This window comes from Asterias amurensis, chromosome 14 (assembly GCF_032118995.1).
Source record: "Asterias amurensis chromosome 14, ASM3211899v1".
In the NCBI taxonomy this organism is placed as follows: domain Eukaryota; kingdom Metazoa; phylum Echinodermata; class Asteroidea; order Forcipulatida; family Asteriidae; genus Asterias; species Asterias amurensis.
This window is the reverse complement of record NC_092661.1, coordinates 4,325,627-4,336,717: the sequence shown is the minus strand read 5'-3', so window position 1 is coordinate 4,336,717 and position 11,091 is coordinate 4,325,627. Positions and strand designations below refer to the sequence as shown.

General features: G+C 39.1%; 1 protein-coding gene across 1 annotated transcript; it reads left to right on the top strand.

Moving 5' to 3' along the window:
- The first annotated feature begins 4,885 nt into the window (after positions 1 to 4,885).
- On the top strand, positions 4,886 to 8,441 carry LOC139947363 (fucolectin-1-like). Its single transcript, XM_071945258.1, has 4 exons — positions 4,886 to 4,991; positions 5,493 to 5,618; positions 6,391 to 6,480; positions 8,230 to 8,441. The coding sequence occupies exons 1-4, from the start codon at positions 4,886 to 4,888 to the stop codon at positions 8,439 to 8,441; spliced, it is 534 nt and encodes a 177-aa protein (XP_071801359.1).
- Positions 8,442 to 11,091: the final 2,650 nt, after the last annotated feature.

The following is an 11,091-nucleotide window of genomic DNA, read 5'->3' as shown; positions in this document are numbered from 1 at the left end:
TTATTCGGAATTAATTCATGTTCTTGTTTGTACGTTCGAATCAATGTCGTGCTTACAAAATCATTTCAAGTACACGAATGGGAGACTTTGGGACGCTAGGTGGCAGCAGACTTACCAGGTAAACTTTCATTGTTTACGTAGTTCTGAGCGTGCGCACATGACCGAGAACAATGGGTTTTACCTGGTAAGTCTGCTGCCACCAAGCGTCCCAAAAGTCTCCCATTAAATACTTCGAATTGTCTTTGTTTCGAGTGAACGAAAGAACGCAATTAACTAGTTCTTGGCAGGTGGATTTATTTGTTATCTTTTGTTTTCCCTGTATAGGCACTGGACACTATTGGTATAATTATGTCAAATACCAGTCTTCTCACTTGGTGTGTCTCAACATACGCACAAATTAACAAACCTGTGAAAATTTGAAATCAATTGATCGTCGAAGTTGCGAGATAAAAATGAAAGAAATAACACCCTTGTCACACAAAGTTGTGTGCTTTCAGATGCTTGAGTTCGGGACCTCAAAATATTATTCTGAGGTCTAGAAATCAAATTCGTGGAAAAAAATTCTTGCTCGGAAACTATGTTACTTCAGAGGGAGCCGTTTCTCACAATATTTTTTACTATCTACAGCTCTCCATTGCTTGTTACCAAGTAAGTTTTTATTTTGAGTAATTACCAACAGTGTCCACTGCCTTTAATCAGTGTAGTAAACCTAAAGACTGTATTTGAGTTCAGCATACCGAATGGAATGTCGGGGTTTTTAAAAGTTTGGAACTTGGTAAACAACATTTCCAAACGAACAGTTGAAAGGGGGCAGATGGCATCATTGAGTGCTAATTCATTATCAGATGAGCTGGATAAAGAGGCTATGGGTAAATTTCACAAAGGTGTATATAAGACTAGTAGTATCTCGAGTTAGGACGAGTTACTCGTCCTAACTTAGAATTAGGACTAGCCTCAAGTTTGTTTTTATATCTCCTAGGATCAGGTCCCAACTCTGGTTATAAAAGTGTTTGGTTTTCTTCTTTGTTTATCAACTGAAGTCTGTAAGTCCAGCAAACAAGAGGATAATGCAACCTTAGGGTCGAGAAATGCACTCATGAAACACACTCATCATGAAAGTAAAATAACTAGAAAGATAGTTGGTATTTTTTGGAAGGGTTTCCGATTGGTAGAACTTTTGGGTTATTTTCAGGTCTAACTTTTGGGTAACATTATTATTATTATTGTTTACTGGATGCCACAAAACAGTGTAATGCCTAGCTAGGCGTATTAGGGTTAATGTTCTGTATAAGGAGGATATTCATCTTTGTTTTCAGTAATTAATTTATAAAAATGGGTTGTTATGTTAAATGAGAACATACAAGAATTATTGAGCTGTTTAAAGGCACTGGACACGTTTAGTGGTAATTGTCAAAGACCATTTTTGTTCACCTGGTTTATCTCAACATACATGCATGAATTTGTGAAAATCTTTGCTCATTTGGTCTTTGATGAAACAAAAAAACTTATTGCACAAATCTGTGTGCTTTCAGATGCACGAGAAAGGGTTCATATAATGTATAATGTTGGGTAATAACCAAACGTGTCCAGTTTACAGTGTTATTTGGAGTGAGAAGTAGGAGGATATGTATCGATGTTTTCTATAATTTATAAAAATGGGTTGTAATGTGACATGAGAGCTTACACGAATTAGTGAGCTGTTTAAAGACATATGATAAGTTGTCAAAGACACGTCTTGGCACTTGGTGTTATCACAATGGGAGACTTTGGAACGCTAGGTGGCAGCAGAGTTACCAGGTAAAATGTCCGTTGTTTACGTAGTTCTGAGCACGCGCACTTTACCGAGAACAAAGGATTTTGCCTGGTAAGTCTGCTGCCACCAAGCGTCCCAAAAGTCTCCCATTACGTATGCGCAAAATAACAAATCTGTGAAAGTTTGGGCTCGAGTGATCATAGATTTGGTGATAAAATGAAGAAAAAAATCCTTGTAGCACACATCTGTGTGCTTTCAGATGCCTGAAAGAAAACCCTCAAGCACGATTGAAGTATTTTAGTGAGAAACAACCGCTTTTTGAAAAACCATGTTAGAGGAAGTCATTTTTTAACAATGTTTTATAATATTAATAGATCTCCGTTGCTCGACCGAGTAAACAACTAGATGCAAATATATATTTAAGCAACAACCAAACGTGGCAAGGGCCTTTCGGGTTTCATTTTGAGCGAAAAATAAAAAACTAACTACAGAGCAACCCGAAACAAGACTCACGTCTCAAATTGCTTTTGATCCCAAATTAAATCATTGGAGTGATGTGGCATGTAAAAAGCCACTGTACCACTACGCTTCTTGCGTATAAAGGCACACGTAGTATTTTCAAAATTGATTTCTCACATGAATAATGGCAGCCAAACTTCACTTTTCAGCATAGGAATCTCAGATCACAATAAAAATTGAATAGGTCAAGTGAAGTCACTTATTTAGTGAATTAACGTATAAACCTCGGTTACCTGGACCCATCTGGTGTTATAGGGAAACACCACCGAGCCGAATTCAGTGTCCATGTAGCCTCAGCGTCCACCATGTTACTAAAAAACCAGGGTGAATTAAGAGTTGTAGAACATGCTGAACATCGCTGGTTGAAGGTAGAATGGAGAGTGGGGTAACCATCAGAGCGTGCTCTGCAGTTTATAGTTACTGCGTTCCGCACCAATATTTATGATGAATAGGATAGTCTAATTGATGTGCACCTGGCCACATCTTTGGACCATTATTAACAAAAGAAAGGGAAGAATTCACTTCAGTATGTCAAGTGAACATGGTCAAATGTCGTTCATGTGTGTGTCTCAATCATCTTTGAACCCCGTTTTGAACCACGTACCATCCTCCTTGGTTTCAAGTTTATGTTCGTCTCTGTTTTGCCCAGTTGCAAGGCCCACAGTGAGTCAGACTATACAATTGTTACATACAAGAGGTTGCACTCTGTGACAGTTGGAGAAACAATGATGCATGAGGGATAGGGAGGTCTTGTGACAACTCAGCCGTAAAATTGACCGAGGACACCACTCGAAATAGAAGTAGTTACTGGGATAGGGGATTTAGGGGTGTTCATCAGCAAAATTCTGAACGGCTCACCCGCCAAAAATTGAAAAGAAATCGTAAGTTTAGTTGTTTCAAATGCATTTGAAGTATTCAAGAGGCTGACTTACTTTGTTTGATGAGTATGTGAATTTAGCCTTATTGACATTGGTCTCCATTGGAGTTTACGTACTGTCGTGCACCGTAGGCATAATTATAGCTGTTTTGTCAAAAAATATTGATAATAGAAATAGCGCTGGCGAGGACTTTGCAGAACAAAGGAAAGCAAACACGATTAATTAAGGCAAATGGGAGTTAGCGTAGCCAAATGTCCTTGATGACAAAGAATCGTGGTACAGATAATTAATGATGCCAGTTATTAGGCCTACCTAAGGGGCTAACAACAATTGACGAGTATAATTTTCCATCCTCTTCAGTTCGTTTTGGGATACCACAATTTGCCATAGCATTTTTGGGGGTTTATTTCATAGTGATCCCGATCCACACAAAACAATTTTTTTCATAGGCTGAAAAGGTATTTTGGTCAAATGATATTAATGGGGGTATACTTTTGTTTGTAAACAAATTGCCTGTATGTGTAAACAAATCGTGTGCGCTCTGCACTGCTCCAGAAATGTTTTAAAAGTCTTTCAGAAGAAGAAAAGAACATTAATGTGGGAGAAAGGAGGGGGTATTGGTGTTCCCAATAGACTGAGTGTACATATCTCGCGGGTATTCAAATTTCCACGCGTTAACATACAACCTCGTTCCCAGTGGTGTATGATCTCACCGCGCGATGTTTTTCCGAAATGTCCTGCTCGATCAAGCCCTTACAATAGAGCTATATATTATTGTCAATATATATAACTCTCTGGCCCTAACCGATTATTTGTCTTTAAAAAACGTGTTTTTAATCAAGTGCCTTCCTCGAGGACGTTCAAGGTTCGTGTATCAAAAGTCTGTTACCGAAACCAATCGGGGGATTGTTGTCATGGACGATTGGAAATACTTCAATGTTAGCCAAGTTGCCAAGGGTAACGATGCGCGATGATGCTTTTCGTCAGCAAGCAAACCGACTCAGGATCGATTATATTTTACCCACCAGTTGATGCTCTCGTCAGGTTTAACACTCAACAAGAAATAAAAAGACAAACTTGGATAAATCCCCCAAAAGATAAAAACTCTGTAACCCTCATATCTTTATCACAGGCACGGACACCTTCGGTAATTGTCCAGGATTAGTATCACACGATGTATCCCAATATTGAGTTTTAATATACAAAAATTCAGAAAATCTGAGAACATCTGGACTTAATCACTAGGTCACTCTGAGAAAAAGAAAAAAAGGGGGGAATCTGTATTTTACACGAACGTCATGATATAATTTTTGTATAACTTATGGTTAGGGAAATAGCGAGTATAGTGTAACAACCGCATTCTAAGCCCATTCGCGACCGGACACTAGCCCTCCCTGAGAAATCTGAAGTTCTCTGTATTCCATGGTTTTCGGAGAACGATATAAAAACCATTAAACTCGAAGGGAATCCTTTGTCAAAAATGTTAACCAACCAGCTGCACTAATTCTCAGCAAAACAAAGTGTTTATTGTAACTGATTGTTTTGAGTAGTTTCAATCCTGGATCCTAATACGGGGCGAGCACCCCAGTTAACACGTGACCAACGAGTACAGCGCCCATTGGTTGACGGAGTCGATTGTATCGTAGCAGGTTGTATATGAAACACGTCGCATTCTAAATCTCTACTTTCATATTGATATTTCAGATACCATAGTGAAGTGTAGTGCGGTGCAATGATGGCTCACTGCGAGGGAATATTGCTGGAGAAAAACCTGTTGATATTTCTCTTTGGAATCCTCGTGTGGTTTTACCCGCTATCCTGCTGGTGCCTCAATCTCACAGGTAAGTATTTAATTAACGAGGAAACTAATGTGGGGACGCAGCATAAGGCAAAGTATACCTTCGTTTTTTGGAACCGTTCAACCAAGTTTTAAAATGTATGTGAACATACACCCACCATTTCATTTAAAAAGTCGCGTTTTTATAGATGTCGCCGAAAATCCGGAACGATTTGTGTCCTCGCAGAAGGAATCAATAAATTGTAGAATACACAGTCTTGAAAGCGTTACTCTGAGATTCAAACTTTGTGAACAAAAACTTAAATCTTGTAACTAATCACACCACTTGGAATTGAAATGTCTTTCGAAGTGCTTAAGACTATCGAAAGCTGCATAAATTAGGCTTCTACTACAACTTTGTATTTACATTAATTTCAAGAGTGATTACCCAACGTATTATGTATTCCCTTTTAAACATACAATTCACTAAAAACTTAGATCAAAAGGATTGCGTCTCAGATCTATAACGAATGCATTTTCAAAATTGAGTCAATGTTCATTTCAGCATTGGATCTCAGTGGGATGCAAGCCAGCCAGAGCTCGGACTATGGATGGTATTCATCAGCAGCAGATCTAGCAATTGACGGCAACTCAAACACTTACATCAGTGGTGGGTCTTGCTCTCACACCGGTTAGTGTAAAATTTGAATAAAAAAATGTTTGCAAGATGCAAATTACATAAAAGTGTTTAGGAGAGAGTGTAACTCGGGGCAACGAACATACGAGCCTCGCATTGACCTTACTCATTGACGTCATCCAGCGGCCATCTTAGTGGAAAAACGGTGACGAAACAATCGAAACGCACAGATTTGTACGCGCGTCGCACAGGATTGGCCAATGAACAACCTCCTTTTGACCTCTAGGTGAGGGTGCCCTACTGAAATGACGTCATGTGCATAAGGTCTGTTGTAAATTTTTGTTTGATTTGTTGGTACCTGCCACTCATATCCAATGAGTCCCATTACACTGATATCATTGGGTAAACGTGCAATGGTTCAGAGGAGGAGGAGGAATTAGATGAAAACGAAAGTGATGAATCAATATAATATGACAGTGATTGTGATGATTGTATTGCCGTGAAAAGATTGAACCATTGAACAAACGGATAATATGGTCCACTAAAACGATTAACGAAGGCATTGCACCACATCTCATAGTTTCATATTCTTTAACCTATATGCCTCTGAAGAAGGTCCGGTTTGGATCGAAAGCTAAGGCCATCTATCCTACTCATAATACTTTAAACCTATTTCTGAAACATTTTGATCTCTCTGAAGGAAGGTCAAAGTGTTCAATATTGTTATCCTTCTTCTGGCACAGTTTGACCTTTCATTAAGGTTTCAGCGAATTATTTGTCCGAATTTCATGTAATTCATGCCTCACCTATTATGTCCCTGTTGCAGGTAATGATGTTCATCCCTGGTGGAAGGTGGACCTGGGAGCAAACCACTGCCTGGGTAGTATCACCCTTGTCAACCGAAAAGATTGTTGTAGTAAGTCCTAAAAAGTTAATTGATCCAATTCACTAGACGTCATCAACATTAATATTGGATGCGCCATACTGGTTGGCAATGTCACTCTGTGCGCTATTCAGTGAAGTGCGGGTTTTAGGCGACGCGGCGTTTTACACATAAACCTCTTGACCACCAAAATAATTGTGAGTGTGGAACAGTCACCGCGTGTGACGTGCCTGCAAGGGGTCAATACTTGACTTTTGAAGATAACAAGATTGACCTGATCTGGATGAATATAAAGAAGAAGTGTCTGTAACCAGCGAGAACAATCATAACCATATTACTCGAGTTGGTTATATTTTAATGTTTTAGCAATAATTGTTGTACGGGACTTATTAATTGACCAAAGAGGGCGCTATTCGTAAGGTCGAACAGAAAAGTGTATTGTTTGGTTGATAACTGGGTGAGCAGAACGAACAGTACTCAGATGTGGTATCTATCACTCCCTCGTTCGCAGAGTAATACCGTAATGACTCTCACACTAGGGAGAATATGCTAGCAAAAGTGCTTACGAACGGAAATATTTAACAATGGCTCAAACTTCGCAACATTCGCCACAAATTCACTACGTTCACAAGTCATTCTGCACCTCCTTACGAAGATCGGTCACTTTATGCTGCTCTCACACGGCGAATATGCTAGCGAATATGCTATAGGAAGGACATATTTGACAATCGCTCAAACTTCGCAGCATTATTCGCCGTGTCTTCGTAAGCGTTGGTAACAAGTTCGGAACGTTCACAAATTATTTCCCACCTCTTTTCGAAGATCGCTCAATTTACAAACCGGTTTGTTAATTTCAGCGAACTTGCGAAGACGGTCATTCGGCGTGATTTTCGTTAGCATTGGTAACGTTGGTAAAGCGTGCGTAAGCGTTTGCAACGTTCGTAAAGGCATTGCCAAGCGTTGGTAAGCATTCGTAATATAAAGATTATTCGTAAGATATTGGTAAGGAGAGGGCCGACCGAGGATGATCAAGCGGTAAGACCGAGATGAAAATATTCACTATCCAACCGCCATTTTGGACGTATTCAACGCGAAATTCAAATATTCATGTTCGCAAGAACATTCGCCTCTCTGTGAGAGCGGCAATATGAAGCGCTTCCGTACATTCAGCGAATGTTGTGAAGACGGTAATTCGCCATCAATTTGCGTAAGCATTGGTAAGCCACTGGTACTGTTGGTAAAGCGTGCGTAACATCAAATCGCAACTTTTGGGCGAATTCATCGCGAATTTAAATATTCGTATTCGCAAGATATCCGCCGAAGTGTGAGAGTAGCATTTACGGGGAAAAAAGGGGTTTACAAAATTGATTAAACGCTGGCAAGAGCCATGCCGACGGGCTAAACTTAAACTCAAGTTAGTTATTATGACAAAGAAAAGTCATGCATGGATGTATAGACTATCACAGTGTTTTTCCTGGATTTCTTGTTGACAAGAGTTGTTATCTATGGTTTGTCCGCTGACAGAATGAAGTAAAGAACATTCAGATTGGATGTGGTAGATCCTATCACAAATATAACAAGGGTTCTTCTGCAAAGAATATTGGTGTTGACCAACGAGTATGTCCGCAAGTATTTTAATGCAACAAGATTATGTAGTAAATGCCAAAACCGTTAACATGGGTTGTCCAAGCAGAACTGCACAAAGCATCAAGCATAGTAAGACAATTATTGTGCATCAAGGGTTAAATCAAATTTAATAAACGGTTTTACTTTCACTGACAGGCGAACGATTGATTGGCGCCGTCGTAAGGGCAGGCATGGAGAGCGACATTTTCAACAATGCCGCGTGTGGGTTACCAGTGACGTCAGACCAAGCATCGATCCCGGGGGGACACATACGACTTGTATGTGACCCGCCCGTGATTGCGCACTACATCAGTGTGGACGACGATGTCCCTAATTTACCCAAAAATGAAACATACCTGACGCTGTAAGAAAATAAGAGAATTAATTATGACAAAGACGTTTTTTTTTTGTTTTTTTTTGTGTGAACCATTTTAATAGTTGAATTGGGACAACTACAAAACAACGAATTTCTTTATTCAGTAGAGATCGTCTTGAATGGTAAACTCACTCTGTGACAGTATTTGCCAGAAATGGTTCTTGGAATGCAACATTTATTGCGTGATTGCGTATTTCGGTTTTTGTCGGCTGTCTGTCTGACTGACAGTTTTTATCAACTGCTGTCAGTTTTACTTGTTTTTCTGCGTTCTTATGGGATTAACCGCCTTTTGATTTAAAGGCTGTGGACACTATTGGTAATTGTCAAAGACTAGCCTTCACAGTTGGTGTATAGATCTCAACATATGCCAAAAATAACAAACCTGTGAAAATTTGAGCTCAATCGGTCATCGAACTTGCGAGATAATAATGAAAGAAAAAATACCCTTGTCACACGAAGTTGTGTGCGTTTAGATAGTCGAAGTTCTAAACTTGAGGTCTCGAAAACAAATTTGTGGAAAATGATTTCTTTCTCGAAAACTATGGCACTACAGAGGGAGCCGTTTCTCACAATGTTTTATACCATCAACCTCTCCCCATTACTCGTCACCAAGAAAGGTTTTACGCTCATAATTATTTTGAGTAATTACCAATAGTGTCCACTGCCTTTAATATTTTGTTATATTTTGTTAAAGATGCAAACATCTCGGTGAAGAGATTTTCTTTTTGCGAACGACCTCGACCTGTTCTACTACTTTATTTTCTGATTTTATTCAACAGCTACTGATATGTCGACAGCTGCAATGATCGGGGACCCGTCGTTCTCCATCACCTGCATGTCCACATTGATGTTTGTGGACAAAGAAATCACAAACGCACGCCCTCTGTCGGTCCTTAACAAGAAGTCACCAATGCAATGTTTCATGTATTGCAAGATAAATAACGAGTGTTGGTCTTTCGACTACGTCATGACTTCTGGTCAGTGCAGGCTCTACGATGTAAAGGCTGGAGACGTGAAGGCAGATGATCAGCCAGGCTGCTTGGTGTATGCAGTGGTCCGTGGCTAGACCAGTATTAAAATATTATATAAAAAAGTAACTCCTTTAATTATGTAACCATACGGACGCATTTGCCAATATAATTTATTCGAGTAATTCATAATTAATTCATGTTTTTTGTTCGTACGTACGGATTAATGTCGTGCTTACAAATCATTTCAAGTACACGAATTAAATACGTCAGTGTTACGAATTGTCTTTGTTTCGAGTGAACGAAATAACGCAAATAACTATTTCTTTCCAGATGAATTTGTTTTTATCTTTTGTTGTCCTTTTGTAGGCACAGGACACTATTGGTATAATTTAAAAATTATATGAAGGAATTAAATATAATTGTAATTCTATGAATAATAATGAAGTACAAGTCTAAGAGGGTCCCGCTCGCTGCTGGGTTTTGAACCCTCCCAATAGTGTTTGGTCCAATAACTACATGACCTCAGAAAAGATGGCTCAGGACTTGTGTCCGGGCCTTTATATACGGGCGTCGCCCCATGGACTTACTTGATTAACAATACAACCTTTGAATGTATTGTGTGATCCGCACGCCATCACGTAGGAAGGAATGCAATCCCTCTGAAGACTTGTACGAATGTTATGAAATAGAATTATGTCAAAGACCAATTGGTGTGTCTCAACATAGTTAACGCATAAAGTAACAAACCTTTGAAAATTTGAACTCAATTGGTCGTCGAAGTTGCGATATTAAAATGGGGAAAAAAACATCCTTGTCACAGGAAGTTGTGTGCTTTCATGTGCTTGATTTCGGGACCTGAAATTCTAAACTTGAGGTCTCGAAATCAAATTCGTTGGACTCAATTGCCTCTTGCTCGAAAACTACATTACTTCAGAGGGAGCCGTTTCTCACAATGTTTTATTCTAGCAACCTCTCCTCATTACTCGTTACCAAGTGAGGTTGTGTGCTGATAATTATTTTGAGTAATTACCAATAGTGTCCACTGCCTTTAAAGGAACTGGACAGGTTTGGTAATTTCTTAAAGACCAGTATTTTCACTGGTTTATCTTTCTACGTATATGAACACATTTGAGAACATTTGGCTCGATTGGTATTCGAAGTTGAAAGGAGAAAGTGAACGAAAAAAGCTTGTTGCACAACTTTGTCTGCTTTTAGATGCATGAGAAAGGCGTCAGACTGATGTATTTCTCAGATAAAAATATTTATTTTGATTTGTTACCACGGAAACTTGTCCAGAAATAGGAGGATATTTATCAATGTTTTCAGGAGTTTATATAATGGGTTGTTATGTGACATGAGAACTTACAAGAGTTATTGAGCTGTAAGGGTAGTGGACACATTTGGTGATTTGTCAATGACCAGGGGCCAATTTCATAGAGCTGCTTAAGCAAAAAAATTGCTTAAGCACGAAAATGGCTTGCTTATTTTACACAAGTTACTGGCCGAAATTTCATTCCTACATTGCTTTTGACTGGTATTTAGCTGTTGTTTACTTAGCATAACAATTGAGTGGAGTCTTGGCCTGTAATCTGGTTTACTAAGCAAGGATGTTTTTGCTTAAGCAAATATTTTTGCCTAAGCAGCTCTATGAAATTGGGCCCAGTATTATCA